Source organism: Xenopus laevis, chromosome 5L (assembly GCF_017654675.1).
Source record: "Xenopus laevis strain J_2021 chromosome 5L, Xenopus_laevis_v10.1, whole genome shotgun sequence".
NCBI classification, from domain to species: Eukaryota; Metazoa; Chordata; class Amphibia; order Anura; family Pipidae; genus Xenopus; species Xenopus laevis.
In genome coordinates this window covers 124,562,824-124,583,055 of record NC_054379.1, presented here as the reverse complement: position 1 = coordinate 124,583,055, position 20,232 = coordinate 124,562,824, and the positions used below count along the sequence as shown (strand labels likewise).

Genomic DNA, 20,232 nt, shown 5'->3' with positions numbered 1-20,232 from the left:
TATGTTCTGCTTGACACAATACTATGCTAAAGGGGTCAAAAAGTTACTTTGTGCAAAATGGCAGCTTTTCTAAGGAAAAACTAAGGAGAAAGAGTGAATTAAAAGGAAAGGACTCTTCAATCACAATAAGTAACAAATTCTCAAAAGTCGCTGCCCAGTTAATGGTAACAACCAGTTCATTGACAATTCATGATTCGACTCGAATAAATTAAATTAAAAAATACCAAAATTCATTAGGAAGTGCCCAAGGTTTGTACCCATGTGCTTAATAAAAAATTTATGTTTTAAGGTAAAGTGCCAGGCATACAATTATCTATTACCAAAAGATAAGTAAATGAGAAAGTTTAAATCTAATTGATTATGACCAAGGATTGGGTAAAGGTCAATCAGAGAGCTACGGTCTTGAGAAAAGATAGAAGGATATAATGAAAAAATAGAGGGTGGAGCTGTCCCAAGAAGAGGAGGCAGGACAGGGTAACCAGGACTGTGGCCTTTTAATTAACTTGCCCTGATCTTGTTGGAGACTAAGTTAAACCTGAAAAGCCACAAATCACTGGCCCCTTAGAATGGAAAGAAGATTGCGTAGATAAAAAGACGACCGTAACAACAGTGGATGAACCAAGTAATTACGCCTTGATAAAGCTGTTAAGCGAAACGCGCGTTGGCGAGCTGCTTAATTTCTCTGGTTTTTAACAAACTTTTTATCTTTGGGTTATTTAATTGGGCTTGGTTCATCCACTGTTGCTACGGTCGTCTTTTTATCTACGCAATCTTCTTTCCATTCTAAGGGGCCAGTGATTCGTGGCTTTTCAGGTTGTAAGTAAATGTAAAAGGCAAGTTATCTAACATGCAGCAAAGCAGTAGTTTAGTTGTAAAACAATTCCAAACGTTGAACAACCAAATTGTAATCCAAATGATCATTTCTTTAAAGTTTTACATTATAGTTAAAAGCACAATTACATTTCACATGTCAACTGAAATATTCAATTGTAACTGAAATGTTCAGAGTAAGGAAGTGAAATGCAAGCATAGCCCATCCCATGCTGGAATCACATGGCTGGCAGATATCCAGTGACATCCTTAGGGAATCAATTAAAAGGCAATATGTAAATCTGCAATATGAATGATAAAGAACAACAGGGTCAAGGGTACAAAAAAGAAAGATCCAAGCAGTCCAGGTCATAAGCTACAAAATCTTTTTTAGGGCTAAATTTTGATCTGAACAGTATCCTGGTTTCTTGGATGTTTGCAAAGCCCTAAGGTTAACAGTATCTAGTAGAATTAAGTTGAAAACAACTGGACTATCTTCACAGCCCTATGGTTAATGTGTTCTCCATCCAAAGTACAAACACATCTGTATATGCTCAGTAGCCACTTGATGTAAAATAAACAATTCACAGACCACAACCTCTACCAGCAAGTCAACACTGAGACACCAACATACTGATTTGCTTTAATATAGAATTAGCCCTAGTGACCTCAGCAGAGCCATGTTGTTTATGCCTGTGAAAGGTTCATAGCTATAGTTTCCCTTATCTAATTAATGGCATTACCTTAGTATGTTGAAGGTAGAGCAAGGCCTTTTACTGATATGCTGTTGTGCCATTTACATGTATGTAGGTTGTCAAAACCAGTAAATAGGTAACAGAATCAGAACAATTCACCCATCTATTACTAAAGTAATAGTAGATGTCAATCTCTGTTGGATAATTAAACAGAGCAACATTTCCCAACAAAATCATCTTATTCCTTGGAACTAGGTTACCTAAAACATTGCATACAAATTCAATTCTGAAATTATGAAAACAGTCATGCAGAGCTTAATGTGCAATAAATTGTCCACATCATTTGGGGGGGGGGTTGTTTATGCCTGTGAGTAAGAAGTTTTCTCTGAAAGCTCATTGCAAAATAACATATGAATGAACGATTCCAGCCTCGCTCTTAAGTGCTATTAAGTTACAAGATATAGTAGGCTGTTTCTGCTATGTTTATTCTAGTCCTTTTCATTCTTTTTTCTGTCTCTTGAAGAAAAAAAATGTAGAATTACCTTTACAATTAAAAATCTAATCAACCAATTCAGGAAAACACTGCACAATAGCAATATCAGGCAGGCGAGCTGCGGGAGTTAAAAATTGATGCGGTCCCGTATGGCCTCCATTCTGATCCGATCGTGGGCATATCGGGGAGAGATCTGCTCATTTGGCGACATCGCCAAATGAGCAGATCTCCCTGTGTATGGCCACCTTTAGTTCCTATGTGAAATGTATAATGAAGCCATAGAATTCTCAATGAACCAGATGAAAGTGAGTGTAGGACTGGCCAGACATGGGATGACTTTGACGTAACTGGCCAGCTAGAATATATTGCAATATATGGACAAATAATCCCTATTTTGTTTTTGTGTAAAGTATTTTAGCAAAGAAATGTGCCTGCACGTAAGTGGCATTTCCTTAATAATGTACAACTGATTCAGACTTAAGGTATGAAGATCCAAATTGCAGAAAGATCTATTATCCAGAAAACCCCAGGTCCCAAGCATTCTGGATAATGCATCCCATACCTGTACAACAAACACTCAGTAGCTTCTCATTTTATAACCCAGCACCAAAAATATTGCCAAATAAAAGGAAACCAAATAAGGAAACATGTTTTATTGCAATAATATCCTAAGATATTTTCAAATATACAGAAATGTTTCCTTATAATGTACATGCATGTAACAATTTAGATGCTTTGATTTTCAGACTACATGCATGAATGTCATTTCCCAGTAAAATTCATAATTAAAAATAATACACATATATATATATATCTAAGAAAAAAAAAAGTATTTACATAGTAAAAGCAACTTAAACCAACGGAAGACTAAACAAATGAAAAAAAAAAATCATATATCTATCTATATAATTTAAAAGACCGGGGAAAACACTTTCTATGAAACTTTTCTGTGAAATTAGACATATTGTATACAACACTGAAGTGCAGACTATGCACAAATTACAGTCTTAGTAGGAAATAAATTTCAGGTTCGTCAGTATTGCTTGGCTCATTTCGATATGTAAAACGATCTGTGTCAATGTGATCATTATAGCCTTGTGTATAAGAAGAGCATGCACCTTCTGGTATACCTCTTCCTTCCATGCTTTCACTGTTAAAGTTTTTGTACAAGCTACCTATATAAGAACCAGTTGAGTGCCTGTTTATAGGCTGAGAAGCCATGGAATGTTTGTTTCTTAAGACTACTTCACTTGAGTCTGGTTTCCTTTGTTTTATCTTATTGGCCTCCTGTCTTTCTTTGGCACGGTTAGCAATGTTTCTGACCCTACTTTGACTTCTTGATGATAGCTTTCTTGTGAGTGGTTTAGGATTGTCCCAATTATCTTCTTCGCAATTTGATGGCCTGTTACTGTCGTCTTGGTCAAAAGACATTAGTTTGCGTAACTGTTCCGTTAATGTATCAGTAGACTGAGGTCTGCTTTGAGCTAATGATGCATTCTCCTGGCAAACACTAGATGAAATAAACCCTCTGTTGATTCTTTTGTACTTGCTTTCGAAATTACAAGATATATCGTCGGATGTCAGATCTCCAAGGCTTTTTGACTTACATGGACTTGGCTGTTTCATACCTTGTAATGGATGAACGTGGTAGTTTGAAGGTTTGGGCAAATTTGTGTTGGGCAAGCTGTGCAGGTTTCCTGATTGGGCATTGTACTGTATGTCTTGTTGTGCATCTGATCTTGGTTTATAACTTGAAACATGCCTGTTTTGATGAAGTTGACCAGATCCTTGTTGAATGGCTGATTTTTGAGAGTTCGGACAAGCTTGAGTTGCATACCTATTAACACCAGCATGGAAGAAAGGCTTATCTGCTATTCTCTTAGAATTAACATCTACATTAAGGTTGTTTAGGAGGGAGTTGTGAGATGATATCTGTTTGGCATTCTCATCAGTATGTCCCGAATATGTGTTCAGTGAAAAGTGTGGCCTAGTTTGCTTTAAGCTTTGGCTGCACACATTTGGGTTTTCAGAATGGCTCAATGTATTGCTGTTTGTATTATATTTAACTTGAGAACACGACTGCAGGCTCTCAGAACTTTCCTGCCAACTGTTTGATGTAGTATTTTTTACAATTGAATATGATGGTATGCCAGTATTTGCATCCATCAATTTGTAACTGGCATCAGGAGGTAGATGTTCTTCATGAATAATTGTGTATATAGAATATTCACTTGTTTCAGGGCTGGAGAATATGCTAGTGTCTGAAGTGGAATGTAAAGATTGTCCTGTGTGCTTTTTGCGATTCAAAAGGTCAGATATTAACATATCAGAATTGTCACAAAAATGACTTTGGCTGTTTGGACCTTGCAAACTTGAGACATATGTCAAATTAGTTTTGTCCTCAGTGATCTCAAAGTTCCTTATTAATGCAGACACTGAGCTTCCAAGTTCACTCTCAATGACTGAAGGAGCTTCACTTATAATATGAGAAATATCCGTTTCTAATAAAGTTGCAGTAGAGTGTAAATGATTCACGTTTGAACATATAGTGCTTGATAAATTGGTCGCAGAAAGCGATTTCGCTTCTGCATGGTGCTTGCTGTTTACTGGGGGGAATTCAGTTTGGTCTAATAAAAGAGTAGCTTCCTTTTCATTCGCTTCTTCAGACTTTGAGACGTTTGGTTTAAAATTGTCATTATCCTCATCGGATTCACTGGTAAATGTATCGTTTAACTCTCTAATATCATCATAATTTTGCTTTTCTAAATGTAAGCTCCTCCATTTTTTATGTACAGGTTTTTTTACTAGGTTTTCAGTTTTCAGGTGGGCAGAAGCATGAGTAGCAAGATTTGTATTTTTTTGAACGGGTAGATCCAGTTTTGTCATCTCTGGCTTCTCTTGGTTCTTGGCTTGCACCTCTCCTGCTGAACCTGAGCGATTACAGGAAAAGGATAGTTTAGTAAAAGCTTTGCAAATGTTTCTGAACACAAATGAAGAATGTAAATTTGGATTCACAGGTGAAGGGACATTCTCATGATATACTTCAATGTACAAAGAAGTGATTATGTGAAATGGAAACATGATCCCACAAGTAGGTGGCTGTTTGACTTGGCATTCCATGTTCATGTCTATTACATCCACTATGTGATGTAATATTCATTGTATGTGATGGTAATGAGATACCACACTGAATATGTTATGTTACCTTAAGATGCTTCCTAGTCAGATTTATACTACAAAAATAACAAAACATCTCTGTTAAAACAGAACAACTACCAATTACTACATATATGTCAAATTTTAAAAAAAAACATTCATCAAAACCAGTTGCATTTATGATTTGCTGACCCGGAGTAAGGTCTGAGGTCAGTGAGATTTCTGAACAATATACTGTAAAAATAATAAATGTATTTACTAAGCAGAAGCCAATGGCAAGTATATTTATAATCATATAAGTACTAATTAAAGTGATACTTTATATCTTAATATATGTGTGTATTAAGTATGCTCCTGAATATTATTTTATTTTGAAGAAGAAAGCCTTTTTGCTTTTGATCCCCATCCCCGATTGCCTGTTACAGGGTGCAATGCTGGTCCACCAATGTAGACTGGCCAGCTATAGTAGATTAGCTCTTTGTATACTATCAACACACAAGCAAATTATTACTTGTGGAGACAAATCTCTGGCTTCAGGAGAATTTAATGTTATACTTAAGGTGGCTATACACAGGGAGATAAAACAAGTGGATCCCTCCCAGATATGCCCATATTGAAGTGGGCGATATCGCGATGATCCGATCATGGGCCCTAGGGCCCAACGATCGGATCAGAACGGAGACCAAAAGGGCGTCAGATCGCGGGACCGCACCAACAAAAAGATGTGGCCGCGATCTGACGGGATTTTCTAATCTGGCCGGCTTTCAGCCGTATATCGATCGGGAAAGCCCGTCAGGGGGGCTCTACACACAGGCCGATAAGGTACCGACTTGGTCTTTCGGCAGCTTTTATCGGCCCGTGTATGGGGGCCTTTACACTTTTTCCTTTAATCAAGCTAGGTCTGATCCAAACAGAGTTGATTGTTCTAATCAGACAATTTCTGGCCTCTGATGATGACCACAACCAGCATGTGGAGGAAGTCCCTAACACCAATTTTAACCGCATTCAAATAAATAAATTATTATTAAGTGAATTATTGCTGGTTCAGTCAAGAGTCAGAAAACAAATTATATTTTTAGCAATGACACACTAAATTCCCATATTTGGGACCCTTGGCTAGACAAGCAGTTCGGCATATTTCTGCATCTTAGGGATTTATCTTCTAAAAGTCACCACTCTATAAGCAAATAGCTAGAACCTTCCACTTAGTCCAACTGATCAATCACACCAAAATGTGATCTTCTCACTTGTCATGCTAAAGTGGTATCTAATCATGATTTAGGCTTTGCCAGAGATTAGATCTTTAATAAAAACTTTTGTGAATTCCTTAAAGGAGAAGAAAACCCTAAAAATGAATAGGAACAAAAATGCCATGTTTTATATACTGAACTTATTGCACCAGCCTAAAGTTTCAGCTTCTCAATAGCAGCAATGATCCAGGACTTCAAACTTATCACAGGGGGTCACCATCTTGGAAAGTGTCTGTGACACTCACATGCTCAGTGGGCTCTGAGCAGCTGTTGAGAAAATGAGGTTGGCCTGTAATATAAGCTGATGCTGCAAGGCTGATTATTAAATTCTGATGCTAATTGCACTGGTTTTCTGTGCTGTAATATCTGTAATTATCTGTATTAATTACGAACCAGCCTTATACTGTGACTTTAAATTCTGTGTGTACTGTACTAAGCTCAGTAAGTGACAGCAGCACAGAGCATGTGCAGTGCATCAGCAGAAAAGAAGATGGGGAGCTACTGGGGCATCTTTGGAGACACAGATCTTTACTGCTAAAGGGCTGTGGTTGCCTTGGGCTGGTACAGAAGCCCAAAACATAATGTACAACATTTCTAGCAATTTCTTTAGTTTAACTTTTTCCTTGCAAAACATCTGACCAAACATTTATAGGGAAATATTAAGTTTCCAAATGTATAGACTGAAACCTTTAAAACATGTTAGTTGCAGCAAGTTTGCAGACAGGTATAGTTTGCTATTTTACCTGAAGCTATGTCACTTCTAGTATCCTTAGAAGTCTCTGATGTTGAAGGTTCAAAAGGCCCAAGCAGTAACTTATCCACCGGCATTGAAACAGGGCGTGCTTGCAGACTCCTTGAGGTTCTCTTTCTCACAAAATCTCTCTCTTTAGCACCAGATGTTTCACAGGTAACGTCTTTGCTCTCGGTCGACTCTTGAAACACCATCTTAGTTTTCTTCCTGCCTTTTGCCGGGGCACTCGCACTGCGCCGTAAGATACGGTCCCCAATTGATTTCTTACGAACGTGACCATTGCTCTCGACAGAGCCATGCTTAGAAGACTTATTGAAAAACCCTTTCAGGCCAATAAACTGCCTGTTCTGAAATAAAAGAAATAATAAAACAGAAGCCCAAGTTAGTCATTTACTATTTAATACAATTGTTCTGGAAGTTATGAATAATGCATGGAGAATTAAATGGCTGAGGTGTCCAAGCTAAATACAATAAATATCAGCTTCATTTGACAGATCCATGCAGTGTATGAAAAGCTCCACTTCACAATGCCGCAACCACGATGACACTAATTGCCTACATTTTCTAATTAGCAGTGACACTGAATTAATTACAGGGTGTCTGACAGTTAGTTGAAAGCTCGACTCTGTGTACATGGTGAATTCGCCCATGCAGTGATCGGATTTAATGTGTGAATGGGGATGAAGCGGAGTGAGAGTGATAGGTTGTTTGGTCAGGGATTGACATTCAGGCAAGCAGTCACATCTACCTTTGTGGCTCCTAGAAAGTGCAATATTGTGTAACTGGGATTGAGGATTAAAGGACTCCACTGAAATGGAAAGAAACATACATTGTACATTATGTATTCAAATGTATACACTGTAAACACTAGTGAAAGGAATTCAGCTATTGAGTGTATTTACTTTCTCCCAAGCATTATATGTACAGAGTTATGGAATGCTGGGTAGCATCTTAAACAGCCATATTAAAACATCACAAAAGATGATAAATTACCAGGGAACATAAAACTGACAGGAGGCTGCTTCTGCATAGGAAATGTCCTTCCACACCCGTCAAACATGCAGTGCTGCACAGCTATCCCAGAGGCATGATTTGTATATTTTCCTAACTTGCCACCCTAATAGCTTTATTACCAAACGTGACTTTATTTATATATCATAAGGTAAAATAACAAAATAATGGGCAGATTTACGTATTTTTATCAACTATCACAAGATGACTTTTTGGGGTTCAATGTGCTCTTTAATAGGGTAGATATTGCTGGGATCAAACTGCTCTTTTTGTGGTTAGACTCACTTTGCTGCAATTGCCCCAAAGTGGACATTTATTTACATAATTCTAACTCAATTGCTCAATGTAAATGCCTGACTGCTGCTACAAAGCACTGCCCATGCAAAAAAAGGCAATTGTGTCCAAACACGTGAACCTGAAAATCAAAGTGTCATTTTAAAAGGATTAATTTAAACTCATGTATTTTCAGTTTCCATCCATATTGTAGATCATTAGTTATGAGGTTCAAACTGAGCATGCCAAGCTGCAGACTATAGTGATTCACATGACCTAACCAACATGACCAAATCATTACTTCCAGCAGTTGTTTCCTGGATTCACATGATTTTTATGGATTTACTTAATCTTTATCCATTATCTACTAAAAAAGAAAGTGCTATTCACTGGGGGTGGGGAGAATGCCAATTTGTTAGGCACTCCCAGTAGATATAATAATAACTCTTGAAATCGGAGCGATCGGTTATCTTTACTGAAAAACTCACTGGCCTGTGGAGCGCCGTCATCTTCATGGATTTCCCAGGATCATTCACATATACAGTACAGAAATATTTCCAGTGTTGCTATACTGCACATGAATGGAATAGCAATGCATTGATGCATTAATACTGTGCATTAAAATCCTGGACCGCTGCAAAGGATTCCTGGAAAATCACTGAAGACTTTCAGAGCCATTGCATGTTTAGATATAGAGGAACCCTTGAGGCTGTTCAGGACCATTCACCCACACAGAACAGTAACACTGCAAGTTGCCCTATGCTCAGAATGCTTACTTTGTATTATACTGTGCATGCACTAACCTGGCTCCTCTTCACTCCTTAGACCAGCCTAAAATATTGCCACCCATTCCATGAATATTACTTTCCTTGCGCTTTAAATTTTAAAGGGATTCGGTCATGATTTTTATGATGTAATTTTTGCCTGGTCATGTGCTTACAGAAAGAGCCAGCACTTTAGGATCGAACTGCTTTCTGGCAGGCTGTTGTTTCTCCTACTCAATGTAACTGAATGTGACGCAGTGGGATCTGGATTGTACTATTGAGTGCTATTCTTAGATCTACCAGGCAGCTGTTATCTTGTGTAAGGGAGCTGCTATCTGGTTACCTTCCCATTGTTCTGTTGTTTGGCTGCTGGAGGAGAAAGGGAGGGGGTGATATCACTCCAACTTGCAGTGCAGCAGTAAAGAGTGATTGAAGTTTATCAGAGCACAAGTAATATAACTGGGGGCAGCTGGGAAACTGACAATATATCTAGCCTCATGACAGATTTCAAAATTAAATATAAAAAAAATCGGTTTGCTCTTTGAAGAAATGGATTACAGTGCAGAATTCTGCTGGAGCAGCATTATTAACTGATGTGTTTTGAAAAAAACATTTTTTCCCATGACAGTATCCCTTTAAGGTGTGTGCAGTCCCAGCCATTAGCTCTTACTTGACATTGTGTATATTCAGTTGAAGTCCCAGCAGTACATATCTACACCACATGTGCACATGGGAGCACATCTTAAGCATATATACATTTTTGTCAATAGTCATTTTAGGGTGTAACAAACTCTCAGACATATAAACTCACATTGCTGTCTCACACATTGGGGCATTTTGTTTGCCAGTGTATCACTTAAGTGTTCTTGGAGCGTTGCTAAAAGTAGAAATGTACTTACCTTTCCATATATCTCATTAATCGTGACATGAACAAATATGGAGGCTTCTGTAAGCCCATCCAGATAAACATGGCGATATCCTGATGAGAAAACATGAACATTACTGAAGTATAGTATTTTAACTTTCAGTTTTTTTCTAGGAATTATGAAAAGCTGTTTTCCCTCAAACAACATCTGGTGCCAGCTATTTGATTTGTAATATATTAATAGAAGAAAATCTCAAAAAGCAAATATTTTTATGTGAAGAGAAAAGGTGCTCACCAGGCATAAGACTGTTAAAGGCCACGGTCCTCTGTCCAACAAAATCCCGCCCAATCGGATCATGGTCCCAGACTAAGAACCTTACCAATGCTATTTCTGGCATATGAACTGTAAAGGTAACGGTTTCCTCCCATACAGGATTGAAACCTTAAAAAAAAAAAGAATTGGACAATACATAGCATTTATTATACATGTCGAACTGAAATGATTTGAGTTTAAAATACATGTCTTAATGATCTTAAGATATGAATATGTTATGTTTAACTAAAGCACAACATCTATGGCACTGGCTGCCACCAACAAAAGCTCCAAGCACAGCATTTAGGCAATAGGTATATTCTGTATATGTTGTCACTAAGAGAAAACCGATTATAATATATTTTGCGTATATAAATTAACTAGAAATATTAATTAAAGCCAATACATTTAGATGCAATAAATAATTTAAAGCAGTATCTGCGCAATATATTGCTTTAATGAGCCCCACAGAATAAGAGGAGCTTGAAGTCCATTAGGGATTCAGAATATTTTATGTGAAGCAGAAGTTTATTACGTGCCTGATTTTTGCGGTTATTTAATTAACATTACATTTCTATAAATTTTTTTTAAACAATATAATTTCAAATACAATACAAGGCTTTAGGACTGATAAAAAGATTTTAATTATCACCGCTCTTTAAAACTCTAAACTATTGCACCTCAGCTTGGAATTACATATATTAGCTTGTTACTTTTAATTAGCAGGGAGGCACTCTGCTGTGTCTAATGATTTCAACTCAAAAAGCCGGCAGTTAGTAATTTGCTTTTATGCTCATCTGGCAAATGAGCTAACGGGAGGATAAGCAAAGGATAAAAAAATTATGAAGTACAACAGCGATAGATACAGTGAGTTCTAAAAATAAAGTAAAATGGAATCCTTTTGAGTGGATTTTCCTAGTTAGATGACAGTGGGTGACCTTAGGGCAGCCCCACTTTGTTGACCATGTGAGAGTAGGTTACAGTAACATGTGATTCAGACAGCATCAGGAGAGTGTATTTTAGTGTAATTTCTATGTATTTTGGATCTTTTCTTCAATGAAGAGGAAGGATATGTAGTGTAGGCAACACAGAATGGTTTCAGTTGCTTTATAGAAAGAGCCAGCGAGTGAAGTAGACCTGATCTCCAATATAGAGTATAAGTGGTGTCAGTACACATTATGAACACTAGTACAGCAACCCGAGTGCTTAGTATTAATGGACCCAGTGATTCGAGGCCAACACAAATGACCTTGCCCTAAAACTTTTCTTATGCAGTTTCAGTTATCAGAAATTCCCGTATTCGTTGAAGACATTTTGGCATGTTGCATGTTTTAATGTAACAGAAGCAGCTTGGCTGCATTAATCTAAAATGGCATTTCACAAATTATAATGTAGTATTGTAGTTTCCCTGAGTTTGCTAGTTGTTTTTGCTTCATTTTGATTCTGGTGGTACACTTTGATTGGATAGGCAATATAAACGCCTGCCATTGCTTAGCTCAGCTTTGATCATTCCACTGTAGATGGAATAATGAAGTCTCTTACTGGTTGCTATGGGATACTGAGCTTGGATCGGTTTACCCAGTGTGTGAGTTTGATAAAGAAACCATAGCACTAGAGCAGACACATCAGCCCCTTTTTGTCTCAGTCATTATGTTGCTGAGACTGGTTTGCAGTCAATATGGGACTGGATCATTAAGGAAAAATCTCACCATTGTCATCAACCACTCGAGTCTGTTCCTTACAGCAGTCAACAGGCAGGCCAATCATTTCCACTTCTACAAAAGGGTCAATGATCTGTTCAAAAAACATATTTAAGTATGGTAGTCGATATCTGTAAGCAACACTGGCTGTGCAGCAGTAAAGCAATGTTTATTATATCGCCCAAACATACACCCCACATTACATATTAAATGTGACCATATTATAAAATAGGGTTCCTCTCAAATGAGCAGTCACACAAAACAAAATACTGTAGCTGTCTGTGCTCATCTAAACTGTTTCTCTATGTTTGCATTTAATCGTATGGGCTCAGCAATGGTAATCTGGGAGGCAATGCACGGAATAGCAGTCTCATACATAGTGCTAACTAATAAATGATGCTTTTGGTGCAGACTGCTAAATATACACTAAGGCAAGCAATATGGCTGATCATGGCCATGTCATTCTGACATCTGAAGGAGAATGACTTGTCATTTCTACAAATTTTATTATGTACAGGGGGCATGGCTACCATCCACTTGCAAACGAAAAGCCCTGACCGAAATTTCTCAAATTTTTCCTGTGGACAAAACAACTGTCTCCAATGGGAAGTCATAATAAAGCAACTGGCCTATCTAACAAGCTGTATAATAATTTATTTTGTATAAATACAATACAGTTCCCCTGTAAATAGCTCAACTACTTAACTTGGATTTTTTACTTGCACATGCTATGACCCTATGCAGTGCAATATATTGAGTGACTGTCTTCACTTGCTAGGCACTACATATTCTGGTGGAATATCTATTTTCTTGTCCCTTATAGCTGTCAAGTATAACATTAGCCTTAAGGCATTAATGTAGTAAAATGCATAATTTCTACTGGTCTACACGCATTTCTAGCCCATGACTAAGTGCCCTGGGAGGCAGAAAATGTGTTGGGCCAAGGGAGATGTTGACCTTTTAAATTAATCTACAATAAAAATATATTTTTATACTATTTTAATGGCCCTTGTGGAGTCTTTTGAGTGCCGAGATGCCCCTTATTTTCTGCTATTGTTAATCACCTAGAAACCAATCAGCAGGAAGAATTTACTGGCCATTTTATGGGTTACTGGACCAGTGCAAACATAGTGTCTTTAATTACATAAGGGGGGTATATGTAATAAAAGTCATAAAGTTTGCACCAGATTGAACACCTAACATCAGCGAATCAGCAGGAAAATGTTTTTGATGACCTTTTTGAAAACAAACAACAGATTGGCTGTAGATCTGGTGCAAAATTAGCTAAATTCATGACATCACCCATAGCTTCTATGCTGCACTGCTTTATGAACTGTCCAAAGCATGAAGGGATTGGAGAAAAGATGGCTGACCAGCAACACCAACTGTATAAAATGGCTACATCAGGCAGGACAAAGAATTTGTGAACTAAGTTATTTTCAGCAAGTGGCTGCATGTTACATATTTTCATTAATGGGAGTATTTAGTACAGTGACTATGTGAGGAGTAGCATGTAAAGACTGATATCTACAAAAATAAATATTTTTGCAAAAAACAGTGCCTTGGTTAAAAGCTTAGCCTTACCTCTCCTCTATCCCCAAGCATTGAATCTGGTGGTTTGGGAAGTTGCTGGCCACTGATAATCTTCAAAATAAGTTGCTTTTTTGGGCTGGCAGGAAGGGGGTCAGCAGAAAATTGATTAAATGCACCTAAAATTCAAAAGGAACACGAAATATGTGTAATCAGACAATTGGATTCAGATGAAAAGGATCAGAAATAAAGTGAATCAAATGTATTCATTATTATAGAAGAGCTCAGGTTGCAATTTTGTATGGTATGGTAAATGTTATACTTTGATTCTGAGATATCACAATTGGCTATGTCAAATAAACTGGTTTATGTGAGGTAATGCCCCATTCAGCAACTTAGTTGTAGGTCCGCCAATCGAGTGTTATGTAATACTTGTGTTTTGGGGATTTAACATAAATGCATACCTCCCAACATTTTGGAAATAAGAAGAGAGTCAAAAAAGTTGGCGTGCGTAGAGCGGTAAACATATTTGACCACGCCCATTTTTGTGTCTAATTTTTCCCAAGTGAACTGTAATCTTATATTGTTATAATTACTTATTTGCTTATCTGAAATTGTTACAAAAGTTTCCAAGTGCACCTGTTGGCTGTACTGGGCTCTCTGCCAAAAGCCAATTTAGTTAGAAACATTGGGACTGCAGGTTGAGCTGTCAAAAGAGGGACTGTCCCTCTAAAAATGGGACAGTTGGGAGGTATGTAAATGGTTACTATTTAGGTATTTAAAGTAGGGATGCACCAAATCCACTATTTAAGATTTGGCCGAACCCCCCGAATCCTTCTCAAAAGATTCGGCCGAATACCGAACCAAATCCTAATTTGCATATGCAAATTAGTGATGGGAAGGGTAAAATATGTTTTACTTCCCTATTTTGTGACAAAAAGTCACATGATTTCCCTCCCAGACCCCAATTTGCATATGCAAATTAGGATTCGGATTAGTTTCGGCCTGGCAGAGGGATTTGGCTGAATCCGAATCCTGCTGAAAAAGGCCGAATCCTGGCCGAATGGTGCATCCCTAATTTAAAAGGGGAACTCCACAAAAACATAACTTAAGCTTTTTGAAAAGTAAACATACTTTCAAGCCACTTTGCAATATACATCAATTAAAAAATATGCAGACTTTTCATGACTTTTAATGGTTTCTGACAGTCCCCTAAACCTAGCCCCCTGCTGATCTATCTGACTACTTTGCTGAGCTGGCTGACTACTTTGTATCAACAGCCAGCTGTCCTGAGGCTGCATCCTCCAAACCCCACAATTCCCTGCACATGTGATTTCAATAAGGAAAGGAACATCACAGTGCAATGCATTGTGGGTTATGTAGTTCCTGCATGCTGTCTGTAAGCTGTGGAGAAGTTATTACAATTTGTAACATCAGTTTAGTCCCTCCTTCCCTGCCAATATTGAAAAATGATGCAGAAAGAGAAGAACTGTTAAACAGCTGGATTTCAGCATAGAAAATGACATTTATTTATACTTTTTGAAGAATCAGGTAACTGTAATAGGTATATTAGGGGTTCCTGTGTTATGTGGGCCTCTTTATCAAATTTTGGTTTGGAAGCCGGAGTTCCCCTTTAAATATTTATATTGCACTACTAGGATATTCACCATTTTAGTACAGTATAGTCTATAGTATAAACAGAGATTGAAGGGGTGATTTGCATTTAAGTTATATTTTAGCATGTTGTTGAATTGCAATTGGTCTTCATTTTTTTTAAAGATTTTTATTTATTTGCCTTATTCTTCTGACTCTTTTAAGGTTTCAAATGGATGTCACTGACCCTGTTGCTCTGTAAAGCTACAAATTTATTGCTATTGCTACTTTTTATTACTCGTCTTTATATTCAGCTCTTCTCCTATTAATATTCCAGTCTGACAAACATGATAGATTTGCACTGAGTATATTATTCCATGCAAGACATGTGTTCTAAAGCAATATCATAGCATGCAACTTAAATGAGAGCAATACCTTTGCACATCTGCTGGGGCTTAAGGACATATCCACAGCCACCATTCACCTTGAATTTAGCTCGATTTAATTCCATCATGCGTCCTTCTGTTTGATAGTTTAATGCAACTGCAAATATAAAATGTGAGAAGTAAATTGACTTATTTCAATTGTTGATTTAATACAATTAGTTTGTGCTGTCCCAGGGGACATTAAAATTAAAATGTTATCTTGATGTAACTCAATTCAGTTTCCCACAGTCTGATAAAAAACAGGGCTTACTAACTTTTATAGGTTGCTGTAAAAGGAAAGATAAATGCTATTTCACAGCCCTTTAAGGGTATATAGCGACAAGCATTTTCTCATACAGTCGAGACAATACTTGTCGATACATGACCTAAGAAAACAATATTACATTATGCCTGTTATTATATAGTGGTCGCTTTGAGTTTTGACTGAATAGTGAGGACCTACATTCCTTTTAAACCAGAAGTATAAAGTACCATTTTTTGTTTACAGACAAATCTGAACATTTTAAAATACATTTCTAGGTAACTACTTCTTAAATCCTAGGCGATTCCCTTGACCTGCATATGAGCTGCAACTGGGGGCTTGAGGCCCTGCATACATAAAGTGGCGCAACACTGTGCCCAAGTAGTACTTTTCATCTTTTATTTTATTATATTTGTAAATTGCCTCATCAGGAAATAAAGCACCTTTGCTCATTAATTAGTAATTGATCTATGGACAAACCATTTGAAGCAGGGAGTAAGGTCTGTCCTTGTAAATCCAGATTTACAGCTTTATTGTATGTATGTATGTAAATTTTTATTTGTAAAGTGCTCCTTGAGGGCAAAGCACTGTACAGCAAAACAATAAATTAGTTGTAACAAACAAGGGTTGACTGCATTAATAAGTAACAATAAGTGCATTATTATAAATACAAGAAATGGTTTTAGGTTTATTTAGCCTCCACTATATAACTGCTCAAGGGTTGACTTGGGACTTCTGGTTTTTTTTGACTAATGTATGTTACTATATAAAAATCATCTGTTTCTTATTTGTTACGTTTACCCGCTGTTTATTTAATGTACATATAGGCACAATACCCACTGTTCCCATGCACAAAGGAAGACCAAGGCCAGAGGCAAAGTGAAGGGGAAATACAGAGAATGCTAATCATACAAAATGCAAAACAACAGATAACAAAATGTGATATACCTACCGAGCTGAATTCCTGCATTCCAGTAGGCCATTGGGTTAAAATTACTAGAGTCTATCCTGTATGCAGATGGATAAATCCTGGATAATTGTTTCTGATTGTACAACATGAGCTGCTCAGATCTGTGTTGGACCACCTGGTGTGCTCTTGTTTCACTAAAGGATAAAACGTTTCCTGAGGTCCCTGAAAAATGAATTAGAGACACTAATTAAAAAGCCATTGGACAGAAACAAAACTAAACAAGAAAACATATTTCATAGCATGTCAGACTTGCCGAGGCTTAAGGTGAGGAGTGACTTGAGTTTTGTTGTAAAAAGTGTACATTTTACTAATCACTAATTAGTTATGCTGCCATTCAAGTTATTGTGTTTTTCAGCAATTTCAATTTTTAGGTGTGGCACATTTTATCCCATACAGTGCAGCCAATAACCATTTTTTTGTTTTGTTTATTACGAGCCGCTGATCCTCCCTGATTTCTTTGCATGTTGAGGGTATTTATAGCTCCCATACTTCATTTTAAAATTTAATATTTTAGTTATTGGCTGTTATGTAATAGAAACTGGTAGAGGAAGTGACAGTTTTAACAAATGCTTTGGAGTCCAAATTCAGGAAAGGGTAAAAGTCTAGGTTCTAGGCAGTTAAAATTAGTAAACAGTTAAGATGACTTGAAGATTATAGCATTGCTGGGTTAATCTGTAATATGCTAGCGCCATCAATAAAATGGCAGCAAGTGACTTTAAGATAAAGTCTCTTTATCTTTATCTTAAAATCTCGTATCTACTCTCACAGTGAACAGAAGCCTTTCTGACAAAGTAGTAAGTCTATATTAGTCTAGAACTGAGGTCAAGAAAGAACACTAAAGACATACTGTAATTAGCTTCAATGGGTGAATCACTAAACTACACAGATTGACATAACAACTAGAGGGAAATGAATTGTTTGCAATATACAAAAACCTTGATGTATAAAGAAAAACACATGCATAAGGAATTGTAGGCAGATTACAGGTGTGTGGAGTTCCCCACCAGGCCATAAATACATACAAACTGTGTGAACAACATGGTTCAACATGGCTTGTAACTGTTACATATCTTCTAACAGGCTTGAATAGAAAATCTAGGCCACATCTACCTTAAAATCTGCCTTAAATTCTGCCACATAGGGGTAAATTTATCAAAGAGTGAAGTTCCGCCACTAGAGTGAAATTCCGCAGCTCTCCATTCATTTCTATGGGATTTTGAAAGGCGTATTTATCAATGGGTGAAAGTGAAATTTTACCCTTTGATAAATACGCCTTTAAAAACCCCATAGAAATGAATGGGAAGTGGCGGGATTTCACTCTAGTGGCGGAACTTCACTATTAACTTCACTCTTTGATAAATATACCCCATTGACTCAGCAATTCTGTACTGCCCAGTCTAAATATGAATAAATAGGAGGGGTACATTAGGTACCTTACACGATACGGCTGTGGTGAGAATAGATGTAACCTCTGCAAGATAAGTTATATAACAATGTTCTCTAATCTTCTGGATTTGTCCAGCAATGCTTTGTTTCTACCAGAAGTCCTGTGACTGCCTTACATATGCACTTATATAGAAGTTCACTTGCAATGGACAGAGTTGCTACAGAATTAGAAAACAACTTTTTTAATAAGGTCTATTGGGATCCTCAGGCAGCTAGCCTACAAAATATTTCTCTACCCTGATCCGGCAGTCTGGTATAAAGCAGCACTTTTAAATAATGATGCTCTTTTATGTGAATGATTCATTTTATTATAAAATATATAGCTTCAGAGTGTTCATGCACAAAAACACACTGACTATACAATATCTACAAAGGCAGTACTTCATTAACTAGCAATGCTAGTGTATGGGAAAGAACAGCCCAAATAAATGCCTTTTGTGCATCCACTTGTTCCCTGCTGCAATGATATAAAAAGCTATTTTGTTCCTAAAATAGGACATTGTTTGGATGTATGTCAGAAAAAAATGAAATTATGATAAATGCTCTGATCTTAAACAATAGAGAGTCTTCATTGTTCACTGGAAACACTAAATCATCCAGCTTTTGGCAATAAATAAATGTTTTTATTGCTGGATTTAGCTTTTATGATGTTAAAGGTAAATTAACCCGAGGGAACAATTTCTAAAGATACTATATTTATTTTATGCCTTAGAAACAGAGCCAAATTGATTGCATATTTATAAAGCAGAGGTTTCTAAGAAATGAGCAAAGAAACATATGCATCAGCTCCGGGCAATAATTCCAGTTTTTTTTAAAATGTCAGTATGTTATTGTGACTACACCATCTCAAAAATCATTTCATACATTTATGATACACAATAAACTCTGCCAAACAGTAGAGTAATATAATTTCTGCAACTTTTTACAAAGGCTCCTAAGTGTCCTGGGCAAAGCAAGGCCATAGTGTGAATACTACAGCAATGTAGAAAGGATAAAGTCTTTATAAAATGCATAAACATTGGTGCTCCATCTTTTGCAGGGCAACAAATCCCTACTTGCCTGCCGGGGGGAATACTGGGAGTTGTTTCATTTATAAGGAACACACATTTAACATGTCTTCTAGGCTACAAACTCTTTTCATAGGCAGTCGTTTTAGTGATTGCATGTGATATATCCACTGGCTGACCCTCCAGAGTAGCCAACCAATTGGCATGGAGGCCAAACGCATGGATACCGTGTAACTGGCCATACACATGGCTGTCCATATGCAATTATTTCATTCATTTTGTGATTGGAACTGAAATAGAGATTTTACTTTTGCTCTTCACTGCCGCATTTGCTGACACACCAAGCAACTTCTCAGCATGGTGCACTGGCAATTAAGCTTTCCATTTGAAGATTGGGGCATATTTACTATTGCAGTATTTTCTCCAAAAATGAAAAATTCGCCACAACAGTTTTCTAAAAGGAGGGTATGACTAGCTTTGGCAAACTAACTTCACATAGGTGAATTTTCACATTTTTTCCCAAGGTGAAATTTCTCCATTGAATATTTGGCAATTTACCAAGAGCACAAGACTAAATTTCCACCAAGAGATATTTCTCTAGGTTCAGGTCACCACACTACAATTAAAAGACAGAGCAGCCACTTTTGCATCTCATTATCTATGCCACTTCCTTATACTAATATTCCACATATGTCATTTCTTTATTCTCTAAAGAATTCTCCCACTACAATTGTACACTGGTGACTTTACACAAAAAAATTCACCACATTTCTCTCACAATAGTAAAGTTATGATTTTTACTAAATGTTAAAGGTGTTGTTAGATGAAGAGAAAATGTACACTCTGGTAAATATGCCTCGTTGTCTCCAGTCTTGTGGGATGGTCTGTTCAAAATGATCCCAGAGCTGACATTCAGAT

At 37.1% G+C, this 20,232-nt stretch overlaps 1 protein-coding gene across 7 annotated transcripts in view; it reads right to left on the bottom strand.

The window, feature by feature from the left end:
• Positions 1 to 2,636: 2,636 nt before the first annotated feature.
• LOC108717044 (1-phosphatidylinositol 4,5-bisphosphate phosphodiesterase eta-1) overlaps positions 2,637 to 20,232 on the bottom strand; it is a 117,131-nt gene continuing 99,535 nt past the window's right edge. For 4 of the 7 annotated variants that reach the window (XM_018263771.2, XM_041563360.1, XM_041563359.1 and 1 more), the window contains 9 exons: positions 16,844 to 17,023; positions 15,640 to 15,747; positions 13,666 to 13,790; positions 12,091 to 12,175; positions 10,364 to 10,510; positions 10,103 to 10,182; positions 7,904 to 7,963; positions 7,148 to 7,502; positions 2,637 to 4,928 (listed from right to left, as the gene is read on the bottom strand). In XM_018263771.2, coding sequence (XP_018119260.1) covers positions 2,998 to 4,928; positions 7,148 to 7,502; positions 7,904 to 7,963; positions 10,103 to 10,182; positions 10,364 to 10,510; positions 12,091 to 12,175; positions 13,666 to 13,790; positions 15,640 to 15,747; positions 16,844 to 17,023 — 3,071 coding nt within the window. In that variant the 3' untranslated portion in view covers positions 2,637 to 2,997. Of the gene's footprint in view, positions 4,929 to 5,203; positions 5,232 to 7,147; positions 7,503 to 7,903; positions 7,964 to 10,102; positions 10,183 to 10,363; positions 10,511 to 12,090; positions 12,176 to 13,665; positions 13,791 to 15,639; positions 15,748 to 16,843; positions 17,024 to 20,232 lie in introns of all 7 variants that reach the window. The other 3 variants (XM_041563361.1, XM_041563363.1, XM_041563364.1) reach the window with 2 other exon arrangements.